The following is a 22,298-nucleotide window of genomic DNA, read 5'->3' on the forward strand; positions in this document are numbered from 1 at the left end:
TTAATAATTTCCAAATATATGGTATTTTACAAAAAAAATAATAAGTAATCCCCTTCTCATGCTAAAATTAAATATGCTAAAAGATATACAATGGAAATTTCATGCAAATAACAGTTGACAAAATGGTACAGCAAAAACTGAGAAGTACCAATAAAGCATTGCAGGATGGTGATTAAATAAAAATTGAAATAAAAATACAAACTAACTATTAGCCTGCAAAACCTTCATTCTGTAAAATTTTGAACTTGTATGTGCACATAATTAGTTTTAGATGACTAGATGATAATATTTTAAAATATAATACTTTATTTAACACACTTCAGTGACATTATATGTATATTTCCATATTAATAAAGAATTTTTGATTAAAAATCTCTGAAACAAAATGTTATAATTTTTCATTCACTAAAACTCATATTAATAACATCAAAGTTGCAATAACTTCTCTAGTCAGAATTAAGTTAATTATCAAATAAAATTAATTTAACTTCAATGAATTGAACTTATAAACATAAAGCAGAAAACTTCTCACTTGATTTTAGATCTGATTTTAGAAACGTGATTTTAGAAAAGCATTCAGTTTTTCATACTGGCTTGATGCATTTCCCTCCCTTAACATGTTCTTTTCATCTTTTATGAGGAATATCTTCAGTATATCAAGCTCCCACCTCTGATAGATCTTAAATACATAGTAGAAGTCCATTTCTTCTCATCAAAGCACCTTCAAAACTATGCAATCACTTTATTAAGCAGCTCTCTTATAATTTATCCTATACAGTTACTGAAAGTATAAGTTCAGTGTGCTTCATTAAAAATCCATTCAGATTTTGTAAATACCTCATTCAGATTTTGTAAATAATATTTTGTAAATACGTGTTTTAATTTTCTACCTCTATTAGATAACTTCTTTACTTTATAAACTACACTGACTTTCAAAAGTTAAGCACACGATGCAAATTTGCAATTTTTTAAAGCATAGTAAAATCTGAGTAGCTAAAAATCACTATGGATGCAGATGGCAGTAGGTAAATATTGGATGTTACATACAATCATGTTTGGCTCTCCGAACATATGTTATAAAATGCTAGTTAGTCAGTCAATGCATTCTGAAATATAATTCATTATTTTCTATTGAAATATAATTCATTCAAGTGGCATGCTTTTGAACACACTGAAGCAAGACAGTCAATCAAAGATGTTGCTTTTTTCTTTGGCATTGATTATTTGGTTATTTTTTGAACTGTAGAAACAATTCCATACAAATAAAACGGTTGCCTGAGGATCTGTCAGCTGTCGAACAAAGGTTATCCCCCCTTCTGAATATTATATACTGCTACAGTAGCCAAGCGGAATCAGCAAATGATCTCCAAAACTATTATATCCACGGTTACAGTCTTAGTTGAAATTTTGACTAGAATCAAATGATAAGGGTGTGAAATGCACCATAGAATCAGGCCTGGAATATCATTGAACATCATTCATTCAGAGGTGACAGCATAATGGTGTGGATTGGAATTTCAGTGGGATATGACATGCAATTGATCATCTTTAAAGACAGTTATGTGACCACTGCATGGTATTGGGATGAAGTCCTACACCTCATTGTGAAACTGTACACTTCATCAGTCTTTGATGATAATGCTGTCCCCATTAAGCCAACACTGTTAACAAGTACCTGAAAAGTGAGGTCATTTCTCATATGGAGTGGCCACTGTATTCTCCTAACCTTAATCCCAATGAAAATATTTGAGATGCTCCACAGCAAGCTGTCTCTGCACATTTATCTTCTCCATTCAGTCTCAGACAGCTGGAAACTGTCCCAATGGAGAAATGACTATTGATAGCATCTGCACTGATAGATCACCTCAATGAAAGCATACAGAATCACTCTTGTGTGAAAATTCAAGGTGGTTACATAACTTATCAATGTAAGCTTTATTTGTTTGATTTTAGCTTTCAATTTGTTAATGATCCAAACATGTCATCATCATATAATTTATATAAATATTGTTTTGCCATTTGGTGTTAATTAAAAGTCTTTTTCATTTTTGCTGATTTTGCCATTGTGTAATTAATTTTTGGTAGTCAGTGTGTTTTTAAGAATTTAAAGAAACTAGCACTTATTTTGATAATTACATTTTAACACAACCACCTTAGTAGAAGTCTTCAAATTTTTTAGAATGTGCCAAACTCTGGCAAACATGCACATAACTTCTCTTTCGGAAACTATACTTACACCAATCTTTCAGTCAAGCAATGCTGTCATTTTCATATGTGCTCTTTTTTGTTATATTCCAAGTTCCAAAGGTTTTTTAAACAATTGTGATATTTTTTGCCTTAAACTTAGTTTTAAAACATGAGCTTGTGAAATTTGCCAACAATGAAAAAAAACTGTGGTAAAATTTCTACATGAATATAGAATTTTGCTAAAATTTTTCTAATGGAAACAACAAGGAAATGCATTTCATAGACAGCTGCATTTTAAATGGTTAAAACATGTTGTTGTTGGTTTTTTTTTTTTTTTTTTTTTTTCAAACACTGATAATGTTTACCAACATACCTTAAATATCAATTGTTTGGAATTTTTCTATTAAACAAAAGGCGTAAAACCACCAACTTGCACTCGATAAGTAACCTTTTCATCTGTAAAAAATTGTCAAATTGCACCAAGGTGCTTGTGTTAACATGTAAGTACCCTTATTTTTTACTTCTGCGTTTGAATCTAATTTAATCGTAATTTTTTCCTGCCTTAAATTTCTGGGAATATACAGATAAGTACATATTTAATATAATTCCTAAATTCCTTAAAATTTTAAGAAGCTGTGATGTTTTCCCAACAATCCATTATTTAAATTAAATTAGCATTACCAGAGACATTAGTAATTTATTAAACATATTTAAACTTCATTAAATAAATCAGTAAAATACTTGATACAAATTCTTCCCAAGTAATACCTACATTTAAGTTACTGAACAGAAATAATTTGGTACCTTTCTATTATCAAGACAGGATTCAGAAGTGCATGTATAGTATGTAAGTATGTGTGTATGTGTATATGTTTGGATGTATACATACACATACATATATACATACATGCAAGCATACATATATACATAAATACATATATACATTTCTGAATTCGGTTCCGATAACAGAAAAGTGCCAATAATTTTTTTGAAACACTTATGATAATTCTGAATCCGTACCTTGAACACGCTGGTCTCTTGACATCCAGTACACAATAGTTTCTGCATTTTTTGGTATATCTTTAGCTTCAGAAATCACTCTGACTCTCTTTTTGTTAAATTTGAAATCTTTAATTGAGGAAGCACATGACAATCTTTCTGAAGATATATTATTAAGAAATTCTGTGGTTTCTGCTTCATCAATTTCTTCTACTTTCTGCTTTTTTGCAGGGTTTCCATAATCGGTTAACTTCTTCTGTTTAGACATACCTCGTTTTGGTTTTATATATTCTAGTAATCTTAATCTTGGCTTTAAGGCATGTAGGCATAAAACCTATAAAATAATTATTCATAATTTTTTTAATATTACAAAATCATCTTTTGTTAACAATGATTAAATATAATTACTTCATTATGGTCAAGTACACTAAGGTTATCTGCCAGGAAGAACTTCTGCATGAAGGAATTTTTATGGCTTGTTTTCCCATTACGCACAGAAAATTTTAAAAATGTTCATGCAGCTAGCCTGTTAGCCAGAATCCAAATCCAGAACTATCAGTGTTCACAACTCTTATCTGTGCATATACTGGTGCATCTTTTTAATGATGACAAATATTTTCATTTAAAACTATTATTCAGGAAACTATTATTCAGGATTAGGTAATTACAGCTAGCAAAATACAAGCACAAATTGTAAAAATTAAGCATTTAATTATTTACAGTTGCATTCAGTTACAATTCAATTTCTCTTAATTTTGTTAGTTCCTATTTCATAATCATATGTAACCATGCCTCTCTATAGTTTACACTGAGACCAAAAGAAAAATGCATGAAGAAATGGGTGGGATGCTAGAATTCATGGAATGGTCTTACAGATATAATACCATAGTATGTAATTATATGGATCAACCCCAATTTTGATACAGCATTCATAGGGGATGGGTCTGAGAGTCTCCTAGCCCTCTTTTTCTACTACCAAAATTACTTGAGAAAACTTTCAGCTTGACAAAATTTTAAATGTCCTCATGCTACACAGACATTATACATTTACAAACATCCATGCTTCTCCAGGATTCTAACCTCAATACTCATCACGAGCACCAAACCAAATCAATATGGGCCATAATATACTAAAATATATCAGCTCAAACACATTCAATACTTCCTTCTTTCCACAGTACTGATGAGCACGCTTGATTTTAGCAAATAAGAGTGTTGAAAATAACTCAGCTGTTAATATGAAAATACATGTTGAATCTTAATGTGTTTTCAGTGCATCAGACCCAGGACCATAGGCCACATGCAGTCTCCGAAGCAACTTAATGCGACCCATACATTTTCCAGAAATTAATGAGTATTATTATGAAAAGAATTTGAAGATAAATTTAAGATTTTAATGGTTTGAAGTCCAATTTTACAGTATTTTCATTACCAAAAATGAATGTATATAAGGCTTTGGGAAATCTAAAAATAAAGGTAATTAATTTAAACTGTGATATAAATCTTGCTCAAAAATTTGAAGACTTAAACTTGATTAATTTTTATTAGCACCTGTCAAAAGATAAGTATCCTCAGTTATGAATTTTTGAAATAAGAATATTCACTTTCATTAGGAGTACATTTACATGTGAACAGCTTTTTTTTTGTAGCTGAAAATTAATAAATCTATGAAAAGAATAAGACTGCAAAGTAAGTAAGTAATGTGTGATAAAGATACTTTCTAGTAATTTTCCTCTAAGATTACAAACTTTATGAAAATCGAAATACCATAAGGTATTGTATCTGAAAGGTGTAGAAAGAAACAAAGAAGTTTATAACTTTTTTTTTTTATTATTTTCAATAGCAGATGAGAAGACAACCATAGTCAGAAATACAAACAAATGGAGCAGATAATAAAACTATAACTACAGTTAAATCTATAAATCGTTCATCTTGTGCCAAGCTCTCCAGTATTTCTTCTACAAGTGTTCCGAGCTCAGTGCTGGACAGTGACTCAAATAGTTCACGTCCATTTCCTCACGAATGTTGCACAACTGGCAAAGAGGACTTGGCAATATTTTCATACGATATAGTTGCTTGGAGAGGCAATCAAGGCCAGTAGCAAGGCGAAAAGTAACAGCAGATCTGTCCCTTGGCCATAGAGAAACATTTGCGATTTCCTCAACCCATTTCTAGTCTTTGTTTCCTTCTTTGATGTTTTACAATAGTCCTCCCTAAAAGATTTTCTAATTAACTGTTTGGTGGTATAAAAAGGTATTGGTTTATCTGTTATTTGAGCAATTCTGGTTGCTTTCTTTGCCAGGAAGTCAGCTATTTCATTACCCTAGAGTGTACAGTGTGCTGATACCCACTGCAAAGCAATTTCTTTATCGTTTTTGATTAAAACATTAAGGGTCAGACAAATATTCAAAATATCTGCTGAAACGGGAGCTTAAGATGAAGCAATGGCCAGGAGGGCAGCTCTAGAATTTGATAGTATAATAGCCCTTAAAAATTTTTCAAATTGGCATAGGAGCTGTGACAAGCCGATTTGAATTGCAGAGATCTCTGCATGAAAGGCTGTTTTAAAACCTTTTGACAGCATAATTATTTACGTACAAATATGTATACAGTACAAAGTCTGAAATCCGGTCCGGACCTCAAAATCACCAACAACGTTTTCTCGTAGGCTTTACGCATGCACATTTGGAGAGTCCTGATTCTTAATTTCACTTTGACACTGAATAAAATACCTTGCTATTGAAGAAACAATCATTCTTGCCTAAATTTGTATGATCAGTAATTTGGCCCCGTTGCTGCATATCTGCTTGGCATACATCTCAAACCGAAACATTTCACAAAGATACATCATAGATCTGACGCCAACCTGGGGAATTATTATTTATTATACAGTACAAAGTCCGAAATCTGGACTCGTCGTAAATATGTAGTCCGGACTCGTCGGGTGACTCCGGATTTGAGATGTTTCCGGATATTAGATCATCAGTTTAAATCTAGTAAGATAACATGTAGAAATTATAAAATTAAAAATATAAAATCAGGATTTATGAAAAAAGGAAGTATTTATGATCTAAAGGGTATAAAAATTTACAAAAAAAAAAAAAAAGCTTAACATTTATTTGTTTATTTTATTAAACATTTCTTTCAATGTAAGTTGCTTCGTTTTTCTTTCTTTCTTTCTTTCTTTCTTTCTTTTTTTTTTTTTTTTTTTGTGTGTGTGTGTGTGTGTGTGTGTGTGCTAATACTTTCTCTTTAAATCTGTAGATAGACATTATCTCTTGTTTAGTTACATTGTTGAATTTCTGTAGCTGCTATTTCGAGAATTCCGACTAACTTGTCAATCGAAATTTTCTCGTTTTCAGTAACTTCTCTGTCACTTTTTTCACTATCGGTAGCGGTGTTTTTCGGATTTAGAACCATACTTCAGATTTCACCATTCATTAATTGATTGATGATTGTGAAGCATTGTCATCACAATGAAAAACTTCTTTTATTTATTACCGCTTCTTCACATTTCTTTACAAAACCAGTTAATTGGAAAATTTCACCTTTGTTTTGCGATATATAAAAACCTTTAAAATTAGCAGCTATCATCATCAAATTTAACTGTTCTTCACTATACATATTTGGCTATGTATCATGTGCTTGGTGATTAACGACAAGTTGTTCCGGTAAATTTTATCTTGCTTTTATCATGCCCTGAAACAATTAAGCCTGAATTGTATTAATTTAGTTATTCATTATACTTAATTGAATAAATAACTTATTTAAAATAAATAACTTATTCTGAATAAATAAATTCCCACCATATACTTAAGCCTTACTGAGGACCGGCGCTAGATATTTTACTGCCTGATACAGTCTCTGTGAGTCCTAAATTCTGCGACTCATTGCGGCCATACGAGCCCTGGCGCTGGCTCTGGGTTTATGCGAATAACAAATCAGTTATTCTTAATTCAAATAGCCCTAAATGTAATCTTTGGTATATAAGTATTATCAATAAAATCTATTTTTAGCATATGCAAAGAAATTTTTCCTCGTCAACATTTTTTAGCACATTCAACTTAAATCTGTAATCATCGCCAAGCGTAATGTCAACATAAAAGGTTACCACACTTCTTTATTATTCAATTACTAACATAAAAAAATTGCTTAGGCGTCGCTACATGAGTTATTACTCAATTTGGCATGTTTTGATATTAATGCGGCGATAAGAGGAAAGTGTAATAAATAATGATTCGCCAGGTTGGCATCAGATCAACGATGTATCTATGTGGAATGTTTCGGTTTGAGATGTATGCCAGCAGATACTCAGCAACACAGCCAAATTACTGATCATACAAATTTATGCTAAAATGATTGTTACTTCAATAACAAGGTATTTTATTTGGTGTCGAAATGAAATTAAGAATCGGGACTCTCCAGATATTTTATTATGCGCGGAGGGTGAAATCAAATGCACATGCATAAAGCCTACGAGAAAACGTTGTTCGCGGTTTTGAGGTCCAGATTTTAGATCATTCCGGATAATGAAGGTGCGGATTTTGGACTTTGTACTGTACCTTCCATCATGTTTATCAAAACATGACAATTTGAGTAATGACACCTGTAGCGATGCCTAAACAATCTTTTATGCTAGTAATTGAATAATAAAGGAGTGTGGTAACCTTTTATGTTGACATTACGCTTGGCGATGATTACAGATTTAAGTTAAATACGCTAAAAAAAGTTGACAAGGAAAAATTTACCAAACATTTCTTTGCATATGCTAAACATAGATTCTGTTAATGATGCTCATAGACCCAAAGATTACATTTAGGGCTATTTAAATTAGAAATAACTGATTCGTTATTCACATGAATCCAGAACCAGCGCCAGGCCTCGTATGGCAACATTCAATCACAGAATTTCGGACCCGCAGAGACTGACCACAGAGGTAAGATATCTAGCGCAGTCCCTCAATAAGGCTTAAATATATGGTGGGAATTTATTTATTCAGAACTCTGATAAGCATGTGCAAGAAATAGACATAAATATAATAAATAACTAAACTAATACAATTCAGGCTTAATTGTCTCGGTGTGCGATAGAAGTAAGATAAAATTTAACGGAACAACTTGTCATTAGTCGCCAAGCTCATGATACATAGCTAAATATGTATAGTGAAAGATACCTAAATTTGCCACTAATTTTAAAGGTTTTTGGATATCTCAAAACAACGGTGAAATTTTCCTATTAACGGATTTTGTGAAGAAATGTGAAGAAGCAGTAATAAATGAAGATAATGTAAAAGAAGTTTTTATTTCATGAATGGCGAAATCGGCGTATGGTTCTAGATCCAGAAAATACCGCAACCGATAGTGAAGAAAACAACAGAGAAGTTACTGAAAATCAGAAAATTTCGATTGACAAGTTATTCGGAATTCTCGAAACATCAAATACAGAACTTCAATAATTTAACTAAACAAGAGATTATGTCTGTCTACAGAATTAAAGAGAAAGTATTAGCACAAAAAATGAAGCAACTTAAAACAACTTACATTGAAAGAAATGTTGGTACTATTCCGTTTTGAGGACCGTAAAAAAATTGCAGCGAAAATGTATGCGCAAAAGCGCCAAATCTAGCAAACGTGCCCATTTAACAGCACGCCAAGTTAGAACCTTTCTTACTTCCATGGCCAAATCTAACGTACGCGCTGATTTCAGATTGCGTTAAGTTTATATAATTCTATATTTCTTAAGACGCCATTGAAATACTAGTTTAATTTTTAAATCCTTTTTTGATATCCTATGGATTTAACAATTTGGGAATTGCCCGTGACGAAAAGTCTGCAATAGACTTTTGAGTAAAGTGCAGAATCACCCACTGCTCGACACGTTTTTAAGAATTGCACATACTCAGTATACATGTACACATCGACCTATTTTCACTTAAAAAAAAATCCCAGATATGCACAAAAATGGCAATGCGCACACCCTTGACTTTATCTATGTACACATTGACCAATTTGCACTTAAAAAGTAAAAGAAAATTGACAAAAATCCAATTGTTTTTACCCTTGTAAAAAGCGGCAAACAAATAAGTGGGCGATTTTGCACTTTACCGAGAATTTTTTGATAGAAAATTATGTTTGAACAACCAACAAGATAAAATTATGCTTTAGCGATAACTCGGTAGTGAAATAGCGATGCAGGCATTCATTCAGTTATGTTTAGCAATTTTTATATAAATTATAAAAATGATCTGAAATAGTTATTTACTCTTATGCTTCCATTCAGTCATGTTTAGCCTTTTTTATATAAATTATAGTAATAAAAAAGTATTATACGAAATTAACATTTCATCTAAATTAAACCATCAGTCTTAAATAGTTATTTACTATTATACAGTCAAAAGTCTTTAATCCGGACGTCCATAATCTGGAATGATCTATAATCCGGACATCCATAATCCAGAATGATCTATAATCCGGACCTCAAAGCTACAAACTTTCTGCACATGCATAAACGCATAATGCTTCTACGCATGCGCATAATATGTTTGTTAATGTTGATGTTGCAGATTGCATTGTTCTTTAATCATCTAATTGGATCCAGCTTATTATTTTTTGCAGACTGTTCAAGCAATTTTATAAAAAGTAAGCTTGAACTTTCGATTATGTCAAAAAGAATTTCCGATTCTGGAGCTGGCATAGGATCTACAAAGCAAAAGCATGTTTTGATGTCCATCAAACAAAAAGTCGAATTGCTGCAAAAAATGGATAAAGGCATATCCTTTGTTTCTCTAACCATTCCGAAATCTGTTTATCAATTTTTCACTGCTCTGCGGGGGGGAGGGGGGGACGTTGCAGCGCACAATGAACTGGAAGTTGATCTGTCAGCAATATCCTTATCTTCAGGGCAGATGTTTTTATTTTATTCGGCTTATAATTCCTTATTAAAAGTAGTATTTCATCTCGATGTACTTAGTCTTTGATATGATTTAAATCAAATTCCTAGTCATTATAAATATCACGAATACACATCAAATACTTTTCTGGTTGCAATTTTCTAATTTCGACTATGCGTAATTAATAAATTTCGACTATGCTTTGCGCACGTTGAAAGAAATGTTTAATAAAGTAAACAAATAAATATTAAGCTTTTTTTTTTTTTTTTTTTTTTTGTAAATTTTGATACCCTTTATATCATAATTGCTCTTTATATCATAATTGCTCTTTATTTCATAAATTACGGTTTCATATTTTAAATTTTATAATTTCTGAATGCCATCTTACCAGATTTAAACTGATGATCTATAACCAGGAAAAACCGATAATCCGTAATCGCCGAAGTCCCAGCTAGTCCAGATTAAAGACTTTTGACTGTACTTCTTTTCTTGCGTTAGGGTTGCCGTAATTATTTTTGGTAGCACTGGTACCAACAATAGTTTGGCGATTGCTAGATGCCATCTTACTAGATTTAAACTGATGATCCAATATCCGGAAAAATCCCAAATCCGGAATCGCCGAAGTCCCGACGAGTCCGGATTTCAGACTTTGTACTGTATGTTTTTACCGTATGTGCCATAGACAAACTGGTACTCGTTCATTATCGGGACCAGATTCAGAAATGTATGTATGTATGCACACTCTTTTGCAAAAAAATCGAAGCACCAAGAAGGACTTTTGCGATCGTGACAAAATTTGGTATGCAAAAACATCTTGATCAAACATGCAAATGATCAAAAGTTTCAAGGAGAATGAACAGGAATTGCGATCATAGCGCGCATTTCTAGAGCTCAATTCGCAAAATGTAAAATTAGTAACAGAGGTGGAAACTTTTTTTTTTTTTGTTGCTGCCATTGTAATTCCATAAAAAGCAACTAAAGATGACATTACGATAATATCGAAGACCTTACAGAGAACTAAACGACTTCAAACGTGGTCGCATTGTAGGGTTGCATGAAGATGGGTGGTCAAACTGAGCAATAGGCCGCCACCTGCAGCATACATACAATGCTGTGAAAAGATGTTGGCATCAATGGTTGCTACAAGGAAGCTGGCGATGAAATGAAGGCTCTGGAAGGCCAAGGAGCACAAATACAAGGCAAGATAGGATGATTGTTCGCCAGGCCCAACGGTATCATTGTCAATTATTCAACGCACTACAGCCACATGTACATCTCCCATGGTACCGTCCACCATCTCATGGCGCTTGTCTGAGGTGGGGTGTTACGCTCACAGAAGCCTTTAAGACCTTTGACCCCCACAACATCATCAGAGTTGTCTGGAGTGGTGTCGCAGCCGATCAGCATGGCTGCCATCAGACTGGCATTGTATAGTGTTCAGCAATGAATCCCACTTCACTTTTGAAGCAGATGACCACCATGTTCATGTCTAGAGAGAACGGGGCCAGCAGTCCCAATCAGCCTTTGTTTTACAAAGGCATACAGCCATAACCCCTGGTGTGATGGTGTGGGGCACTATTTCTTATGACAGCAGGTATCTTTAGTCATCCTCCATACATCTTTAACAGCTCAATGATGTGTTGATACCATCCTGCAGCTGGTTGCATTACCCTTCATGGGACATCATCCTAGGGCCATATTCCAACAAGATAATGCCAGGCCACATACCGCTTGCATATCTCTGGACTGTCTCTGTGCAGTTGATACTCTTCCTTGGCCAACAAGGTCACCAGACCTTTCACCAATTGAGCATGTTTGGGACATCGTAAGCTGCAAGATTCAGGCATTACAAAATATCACAGATCTGGAACGACAACTGATGAATGCCTGGCAGAACGTGTCACAGAATGGCATTAGGAACCTCTACCACTCCTTGCCTTGACGAATTCAAGCATGCATTGCCGCCAGGGGCAGTTCGACCAACTACTAATTTGAACACTCAGTGGATGATTCTGATCCGTGAACAGGTACTATGACCTGGATTTTTAATCATTTTATTATCTGTGTACGAGCTATATACATATTCAATTTCATCAAAAACAACCACTTCCTTCATGGTGCTTTTATTTTTTGGCAAAAGAGTGTATGTACATATGTGTGTGTATACACACACATAAATGTGTATGAACATATATGCAAGAATATAGGAACACATACATCCATCATAAACATTTCTGAATCCAATTCCAATAACAGAAAAGTACCAAAAAATCTAACACATAAACGAAAGGGAATATGTTGTCATGATTTATTCTCAAATTTTGTCAGTCTTAGAAAGGTTTTGTATAATTTAGTTTAAGTTAAAAATAATTCACTTAGAGGTTATTTCAATACATTTAATTTATTTGATAAATTTAAATCTGAAAATTTTAATATTTAGCTTTATATAGATTTGAATTAAAAATTGTGACCAACAGAAATTTTTCGCAGACACCCACTTTCAGATTTCACAAAATAATAATAATAACATATGAGTGCGTTTTATTTTTTAATAGTGATTTATATCATTTTTAATAAATAAAGAATAAATCAAAATGCAATATTCATTTTAAACAAAATAACAAATATGTAACCCTTCTAAATTATTTTGATGAAGTAGCCTTTTATTTCTCTAAAGCATGAATATTTCTTAGACCATCTTTTTTCATCCAAATTTAGTTTGGTAATTAACATACCTTCGAAAGTGTCCACTGTGAGCTGTGTCTTATCACTTGTCCAAAAACTGTTCAACATGCTAAATCCTGCTCAGTTGTTGCATTAGTGCCAGGAAGACAAAAGAAACACTCAGGCAATTTTAAGACATTTGAACAAGGAATCTGGGTCTTATTAAAATATACATTTATTTTCAACCACTTCTGAACTGGGCACATCTTATTTTTTTACCATTCCAGTATTTTTACTTTTGTGATATATTATTTAATGTAAACATATTCCTGATATAAATCCATTTCTAATAATTTATGATTTGGTATCATTTTATTAATTAACAAAAAGGCTGTTTCAACTTCCAAGAAGGGATTTCATTTAATATGAGCCTGTACGCTTCTATCTCCAGAAATACCATTTTTGTCCATTTTTCCAAATAAGTAGAAGCAGTCTGATAAAATGAATTAGTAGTTTCTCGAAATTCAGTAACTTTGTATTGTGACATGTCTCCATTCTCTTCAAGCATTACCCCAAAAGGGCTAATAATCTCAAAACAGCATTTTCCCTCAATTCTATAAATGGTGTATCACTTTTTAAATTTAATCACTTTTTAAACACATTTAAATCACTTTTTAAATTGTTGCCACCACATATTCTTGCCCTGTATTATATTATAGTTAAAGAAATTAAATAATGAAGAATCTGCATGAATGTATGTATGTTTCTCACATCTTAAAAAAATTATGGTACCTAGAGACATCAAATTTTGAATAATGTAATCTTCCACCTGGACATAGGCATCTGGAAGCCCGAATTTTGATTTTGAACATTTTGTTACCTAGTTCATATTTCATAAAACTTTAACGAATTTTTGACTAACAAACTCAATGATTTCAGAGTCAGCAATGGCAACAATATATGGGAAAAAAACTTTTTTATCTCCAGCATAGGAGACTGTCTATTAGAAATTCTACAAATATTGCTGTTTAATTGAATTTTATGTGGTTTAAGTGTGAAGGTAACACACAAAATGTTTAAAAAAATGCCACTTTGGGTGTAATATAAAATCTTTCAGATTTTTTTCTAGTTTTTCTAACATTTATTGGAATAGTGTTATCCTCTATCTTACTTAATATTGAAGCTTTCAGAGCATCCATTGAAGCATCAAATACTGATGCAGCATGATTTTTCAATTGTAGTAATAACTTTATAAAATATTGAAGTTATACTGTTAATAAAATGTAGCCAAGTTTCTGCCACTGGGTATTCAAAGAATTTTAAAATAAGCATAGGACACTTTTCTTGAGATTGAAAATCAGTTTTCAGTGCTAAAAACAACTGGAGTACCCATGACAGAAAATAATACTAACCATCTAGTTTGTGAATACCCTAGTATCATTGAAAAATCAGTTTCTATGAAGTTGTAGAAATTTTTCAATGTATCTATTCTAACAGTATAAGATTTAAAGCATATCTTAGAAATAATCATTTCTATAACAACTGGCAAAACATCAGCTGATGTTCTTACAGTGTTATGGATATTATGTGATGCACATCCAACTCCAATAAAACCATGGTTAAAGTTTCATTTAAGTTTAACAAAAACATTACTTTCTCCACGTCTATCAATCAGCTACTCCAAAGTTATAATTTGTATTATCGTCACAACAACCAATAACATTTTCTTTTAAATCATTTTCTTCCAGATAGGTAGTTAAATAGCTGCTGGCAATATTGGTATGTTTCACCAGGTAAGGATTTAAATTCTAAAATTTTGCCTTTCAACATTATAAGTCTAACAAATATTGGAAAAGATTTTATTTCCTTATGACTGGAAGTATTAATAAAGATTGAAATAAATGAACATTTTCGCAAATCATTCTGCAAAGACTTAAAGCATGAAAACAGTATTATTGCTTTGGCCTTGGTTCGTGCACATGTAAATACCTTTTTCTCCTGTTTGAAGAAATTCTTTAATGACAAGCTAGATGCAGCAGCAGAGTTTGACATTTTATGTTAATTATTATTTATATAAAGTTTAATATCTGTACATTCACCATGGCTTATTGAAAATTTTGAAGAACATGTATTCCACTGTACATTAGAATCATTTATGGTTTTTTTCAATAAACAGGTATACCTTCTGTAGGTCTTCATTAAATGTACACTTTCTTTTTTTTAACCCATTACTAAAAAAATCAATGTTAAAAATAAATAATAAATTAACCCTCAGTAAAACATACCTTTAGCCCATATGCAATGCACTATTGATAAATAAAAAGTATGTCTTTCTTAAGTGGAAGATATCATCACACATCATCACTTCAACACATATTTTAAACCTTTGTGCAAAATCAAAATGATGTTGTAGTAAAAATTTTACAATCTAAACATGACAAAAGAAAGACAATTTTAGATGGATATATCTACAATAAAATTTCAGCAAATGACAAAAGAATTATTTTTAGATGCAGCATAATAATGTGAATGACACATACTAATGTATATAATGCACTATTGAGCACATATACATTACACACTGTTGATAATTAAAAAGTATTTGCATATGCTATGAATTTAAATCACAATTCAGTTAATATATCAATTAAAAATTGCAGTACTGTCTGTAAGAGAAAGTCCAAACTACAACTGTGAGTTGTGAGCAAAAATGACATGTATGTTGGTGGGTTGGTAAGAGAAATACAGGAATGAGAAATAGAACTCCCCCGTTACAATTTTTCTAAGGTAAGCGCTAAATGGGGAATCCCGTTCATGTGCCTAGTATGGCACACATCTCTTAACTCTCAGTATGCAATCTACATTACTTAAATAAATATATGCATTTAAGCTTTTACGTTCTCACACTGCTGTTTTTTGGGGCAATTGGGAACAAACGATATAAATTCAGAATCAAAAAATAAATTGAAAAAATCAGAACAGGGACTGAAAAACCGTCCTGGAAAATATGGGATGTATGCACACCTTACTAAAGTATACACAGACCTTACAGAACAGGGACTGAAAAACCATCCTGGAAAATATGGGATGTATGCACACCTTACTAGAGTATACACACTGATCATCAAAATTAAAGGATAATGAGAAAAACTATGCTCACTAAGTTAATGTTGCAACCAATGCCAATTCTGCAATTATTTATGTTAATTAAATATAACTGAACACAAAATTGCACTTTTGCACATATGTTAGCAACCAAAATATGCAAATTCGGTGATTGACAATATGGTGCACAGTGGACGCATGTTGGAGTTCTGGTCTATAGTGTTGTTTAAAGGGAATGTGGTTTCTGAGAGTGATCAGTATTCAGTAGTCATGGCTCAAAGGCATCATTTAAGTGAAGGTCAAAAGTGGCAAATAATTGGTACAATCAATGGAGGTCATCCAAAATTTGAATATCCCTCAAAGTGTCACATCAACAGTTTGAAGCCACATTTCAAGCACTGGATCAGTTGATAGACAGACTGATCAAGGGCGACCAAGAGCAATAACTGTATCAGAAGACAGTTTTCTGTTGTTGCCGGCTTGAGGAAATTCTGAAGCGACTACAACAGATTTGGTCTTAGACTTTCAAACTGCCACAGGAACTTGAATTAGCTGTTCTACTGCTGCACGAAAACTTAACAAGATTGGATTATATGAAAGAAAACCAATGGTTTGTGTCCCACTCACTCCAGATTCCAAAAGGGCCCGTTTAAACAGGTGCCATCATCATGCTAAATGCAGCCAAGATGACTGGGTTTGAGTATTGTTTACTGACAAATCCAGATATAGTCTGAACAGTGCTTCTAGACATGTTTTGATCTGGAGAGAAGAAGGAACACACAACTTGCCTTCCCTTGTCCATGAAATCTGCGGTTTAAGGGTTTGGGAAAGAATTATGACAAATGGCCGCACTTTTCAAGGAGGTTCATACCTTTCAAGGAGGTTCTGCAATCATTCAAAAATATGTGGATGAGTTTCAGAATCTGGCAGCTATCTGGGTTTTTAATTCTCTCACTTTATTCTTTATGGTTTCAGTTCTATGGGTGCTAAACTGATCCAAAACCAAAAGAGAGGGTTTTCTTAAGAGTCCACCAGGTCGCTTCGCCCATATGTTCTGTAACCACAGTTTCATTCCAGCTTTGTCCATCCAGCCTTTCAGATGAACATGAACAATTACACCCATTGGACACTCCATAGACGTAATGTGACCGTCAAACCCGTTCGAACTTCGACATCAGCTTCAAGCTTTGGCGCTTTTTGGCGACAGATATTTCACGCATGCGCAAAATAATTATGGCAGATGTAGAAAAGGTTATGTGTGTCTAGACCTTTATCCGGACTAAAAATAGCATTCAGTATTGAAAGTTAACCTGTGTCCTTCACGTATAAGATGCAGATAACTTTTTTGAGACCAAATTTAGGGAAAAAAGTGCATCTTATATGCCATCAAATACGGTATTTTGGATTTGTGTAGTGGCAAGTACAAAGCAAGTCAAAGAACTGCACAAACTAGGTGTCCATGTACTGCCAAACATCGCCAAAAGGCACCCGTAAATATATTTTTACCTAAATTAGTCTTTTTTTATATGAAGTTTTACTAATAATTTTTCATGAAAAATATATTCTGAAAACGTTAAGGAAAAGGAGGATAAGTAACTGCATGAGATTACATCCATAGGAAATGTCTGATTAATTATCAAATTATTTTCTTTCATGTTTGTTAATTTATCAGTAAAACTTTATTAAAAAAGGATAAATTACTTTACTTCTGACTTTTATTAGCTAATTATGCAAGTTTAAAATTATATTAAGAGCTATATAATGCTTTAATTTTCTACTCATTTTCAGTTTTTAAAAACTTAAGTTTCTTTCTTCCTTTTTCAGCAAAAATTTATTAGTTAATTCAAAATTATGAAATATAAAAAAAAAAATGTTCCTCTTTCATTCTTGCGCTCACAAATCATTATGCAAACATGCATTTACAACTTATAAAGCAACTTATAACAACTTATATATTATTTACAACTTATATAACACATGTCTGCAATATTATCATTATGCAATGATTTGTAGGTGCTTTATTTTTTACCATAATATTTTTAAACTCTGAAGTTACTGAACTGCTTTATTTTTGATGACGATATTTTGTATCATGATGTTTTCTCTTTGCTTTCTTTTCTCCCACAATGTTTTGTACTACATTTTCTCTTTGCATTGTTTTTGCTGGACAGCTAATCACCCAACTTTAACCTGACTGAGCATGTGTGGGATGCCTCACGGTGCCAAATTTCAGCACACCAAATTCTTCCCTGGACCCTCTAGGAGCTGAAAAGTGCACTTTTAGAAGAGTGATGTACAATTCCACAAGACTTGGTCAGCACTTTGATAAAATTTATGAAATCAAGATGAGAGGTATGCATATCTGTCCTAGGTGGCGATACACCACATTAAAGAAAATGTTTCTTCACAAGATGTGACTTATTTAGAATTCTTCTATCATTTTCCAATTTCCATAAATTTGGTTTTAATTTCAATATTTTGTAAACAATCAGCTGCCAAAAATTGTAATTTATGTTAACTAATGCTTTTATAAACATTTATATTAACAATTTTTCATTAAGTATCAGTTATATATTATTTCTGATATTATCCTTTAATTTTGATGACCAGTGTAACTTAACTATTATATATTGTATGAATAATCTGTTACATCAATGTTTTTAAAAGTTGTGGTTTTCGAAGAAGGCCTGCCCTTATGGTCCTCTTAGCTTTTCAAAAAAGGAAAAAAAATAAAATTCAAACTACCTGTGCATAAAATAGCTGAATATCTCAGAGTTTGAAATTTACGCATGACAATCGTCTATCACTGTTTTCTCTCACAAATGAAACATAAATTTATTATCAATTATCCCATTTAAAATCTTGCCATTCTAGTCTTAGTAACAAAACAGTGATTTATAACACTATGACTATGGTGCTTCTTGCTAACGTTTATCCAAACATAGAACAGCTAGGCAAGAATTGACAGACTCACCCATCTCATTAACGCAAGTACCAACATTTATTAAATTTTAGCTAATAAGGTAAAGAATATCTAAACTGTAATAATCTTGAATTCTTAAAAATTAATATAAATTTGCTTCTATTAACTATTTATTTAATTCCAATATAAAATTAAGTGAACTTTAATTAATGGTATTTTAAATACCCAAAACTGTGATTAAGTCTTAGAACCTATTACCTGCAAATATAATGAGATCAAAAGAAAGAAAATAATAATTTCCTACAGGCAAATCAAGAGACAGTAGGTAGTAATGAAGTATGGTTAGCGAAACATGTTTTATAAGTATTTCTGTGGTGGAAAACTGTAACTATTGTGATTAAAAAAAGTATACAGTTATTTTTACATATTACTCTTTGGTTACAAGCTTACAGAAATCAGACAACGGAAGCACTTCCGCAGAGAACCCGGTAAATGTAAACATCGTCAACTTTGGTGATAACAGTTCAAACCTGTTAACCTATCGGATTCATCGTATTCACTTGTTTGAAGGTTGCAACCATTCCTCTTGCGTTCATTTTGTTGAATTATCACTGTCGTTGTTCGCATTAGGAGATTTATATTCTTCTTCTCTGATTTATTATTATTTTTTCTGATTTTCCACGTTATTTTTCTGAATTTTTTAACAACGAATGGATAGAAATATTTTCGTTATAATTAAAGAAGTTTTCGTCGATAAATGCCAGCTCACGGCTTCAATTTTTATGGCGTAAAATTTTAACAAGATACTATATTGATAATGCTTTTCTAACAATAACCTTTCCGAGGATGGCACGTGTGACATAAATAGCTGATTAATTTTAAATAAAAAATATTATTGATTATCTAAGATGACAGAGTAGTTTGATGCATCCCCATGGTCATCAAAATTAGCAAACCACTGTAAGGAATACAGTTCAAATTAGTCTTGAAAAATAATAAAATGTATAAAGTTCTAGTTTTATTAACAATGCTACTGAAGAAAATTAGATTACTGTTGAAGGTTATTTGTACTGTGAAATATATTATGAAAAATACAGCTTTATTTTCGTATATCACGTTTAACCGGTTAGTTTTAAGTCTACATGCTTATTATCTGTGAATTTTTACTACCATATGCTTAATATTTTGTTTTGTCTGCTAATTTGAATTTACATGCACTAAAAATCACGTTTACGGCTCGGCTCATCCCGTGGCGAGTACAAATTGCAACAGCGCCAACGGGTTCCTTCCCGAAGCACCAACAGGTTCTCTGCAGATGAAAACCCCAGACAACTCCTAATTAAAATAAAAAATTAAAAATTAAAAATTATTAACTGTTAAAAAATACAGCTCCCAATACAGACAAAAATGGTCCTAAAAAAGAAATAATATTTCCTTATAAATAGACATCTGGATAATCAGAATACTGCCACAGTATATCATTTAATCACAAAAAAATGCTGCGGAAAAATCGTCAAATTTAAGGTTATAAATATTACAAAATTCCATACATAATCTCTGAGTAATAGATACAACGTTAGGTCAAATTCATAAATATGATCTCAAAAGTCATTACATAACCTCTGAGAAAACGCCTTCATTTTGAATTTAATTCATGATTTTTTCTGTGGTTTCTATGCAAAGACATATACGTTATTATTTTTTTTTTCAATCAGGAGTTCTCTAACGCCTAATAAGATGCTGCTTAATAATAATATACCGCTTTAAATAATAATATACTGCTTTTTTAAAAAAAGTTTCATGTTTCAGTTCCCTACAAACTGAAAATAAAATAAATTAGTTATACTGTAAAATTTAAATATTTTTATGAATATTTTATATAATGGACGATGGCGGTAAACATTAATTGAACGCTTAACTAAATACATAATAATGTAAAACAATTTTTCATAACAAAATTAATTGCATAAATAATGGTACCAAATGTAGTTTAATTCAATGAGGAGTGTCACTTCCCCCTTATATTCATTACCCTCCAGAACAGCAATTAAGTATAAATCGATTTGATTATAAACAAAATCCTCAGACGAATACTTGCTTTTAACATGAGACTCACAAACGCGCCATATAATAGTTACATAACAGAAATACTTCCGGTCTGTCGCTTAGCAACATGGTATTCTCAGAAAATTGCCATTTACAAGTGACAAATTATTTAGGAAGGTTAAATTTGCAAGGATTCAAAAGGTTAGAAATATGTAAAGTTAGAGAGAAAATTGTGATATCGAGAAAATCAAATACCGAAAAATCAGTTTACTTGGCTGTCTGTATCTACTAACTTAAATTTTAAGTAAAAAATCGTTTGCATTAATTTCTTTCTTTGGTGTCAGGTTTAACTTAATTTAGTAATAATTTGGAAATAAGATGATAATTAAAATTAAATTATTTATGTCTAATTCATCCAATAAAGGCCACTTTATGAAATGGCTGAAAGATTTAATAGCAGACGAAAAAGTGTTGAGTGGATTATTACTGTTAATTAAGCTTCCTCTTTTTAGTTAACTGTTTCTATATGTATACATTAGACTTGTACTTTCTGCAATGATTCTTAATTTATTTACACTCTTTGAAATTATTTTCATATATTTATTTAAATGTGTTCTTTGTGATGATATATTTGGTTGTGGAGGATTTGTAAAGTCAAATTTCGATATCAATTATTCGAGAGTGGAAATAAAATTGTAATTATTCTTGTCAGTTTTTAAGAATTTCATTTATTGAAAATAATTATGAATGACCCAGTGTTCGGCAAAAAGTGGAAATATAATATTTTACTTTGTTTTATCTATTAATTTTATCAGCATTACTCAAATCTGAATAATGAAACTGAAATTGAGGAGTAAGAATAAAATTGAAAATGCTTAAATAATGCTATTGTTGTAATCTGTTTTGTATATTTTATGTCATATATAAATACTTAAACATAGTAATATTCTAGGACTCAAAAATTTCAAATGTATCCCCCAACTGTATTTACTATTCAAAATTTTGATATGATTACATGACAATTTTTGGTTTTCGAAATTTTTATCCAGTTTAAAATTCTTTTAAAATCCAGCTTAAAAGAATTTATCTGGATGCCATCATAAGTTTAAAATGTGACTTGTTCTGATCTCTAAAAGGTCATAGCTTAGAAAAGTTGGATATAAAAACACAGTAAAGGTTGAGGGATTGAAGTTTTTTTAATATATGTATGTAATAATATTATATAAGAACACTTTTTTCTCCTCTTGATTAAAAAATATTCATGTAATAAATAAAGAAGTTAATTTATTTGTCATATTTATGTGATGATGGAGGTGGGAAAAGGAAACTAATAATGAAGCAGAGAAGGAAGATAAATCTAGTTATCATGTATGTGGATTTTTGTAGTTTTTTTAAAAAATCTTGTACAGTAAATTTCTTGTTTGCTGTTATTTTAATGCATTATTTTTCAAGATGTGTGGAATTTCCATTATGAATTCTACAAAC

The 22,298-nt window shown here is 31.8% G+C and overlaps 2 protein-coding genes across 6 annotated transcripts in view; one reads left to right on the top strand and one right to left on the bottom strand.

Moving 5' to 3' along the window:
- Positions 1 to 21,002, bottom strand: part of LOC118184871 (deoxyribodipyrimidine photo-lyase-like) — a 93,890-nt gene extending 72,888 nt beyond the window's left edge. The window contains exons 1-3 of one of the 3 annotated variants that reach the window (XM_085822265.1): positions 20,748 to 20,906; positions 15,025 to 15,167; positions 3,208 to 3,520 (exon numbers count right to left, since the gene is read on the bottom strand). In XM_085822265.1, coding sequence (XP_085678391.1) covers positions 3,208 to 3,454 — 247 coding nt within the window. In that variant the 5' untranslated portion in view covers positions 3,455 to 3,520; positions 15,025 to 15,167; positions 20,748 to 20,906. Of the gene's footprint in view, positions 1 to 3,207; positions 3,521 to 15,024; positions 15,168 to 20,747 lie in introns of all 3 variants that reach the window. The other 2 variants (XM_085822263.1, XM_085822264.1) reach the window with 2 other exon arrangements.
- A 314-nt stretch (positions 21,003 to 21,316) lies between these two features.
- The window catches only part of LOC118184869 (BOS complex subunit NOMO3), a 57,212-nt gene continuing 56,230 nt past the window's right edge, over positions 21,317 to 22,298 (top strand). Inside the window, exon 1 of one of the 3 annotated variants that reach the window (XM_035354596.2) lies at positions 21,317 to 21,508. In XM_035354596.2, coding sequence (XP_035210487.1) covers positions 21,369 to 21,508 — 140 coding nt within the window. In that variant the 5' untranslated portion in view covers positions 21,317 to 21,368. Of the gene's footprint in view, positions 21,509 to 21,850; positions 22,182 to 22,298 lie in introns of those variants that run through there. The other 2 variants (XM_035354594.2, XM_035354595.2) reach the window with 2 other exon arrangements.

Source organism: Stegodyphus dumicola, chromosome 8 (assembly GCF_044657685.1).
Source record: "Stegodyphus dumicola isolate Sdum_Otavi_A_Nest chromosome 8, ASM4465768v1".
In the NCBI taxonomy this organism is placed as follows: Eukaryota; Metazoa; Arthropoda; class Arachnida; order Araneae; family Eresidae; genus Stegodyphus; species Stegodyphus dumicola.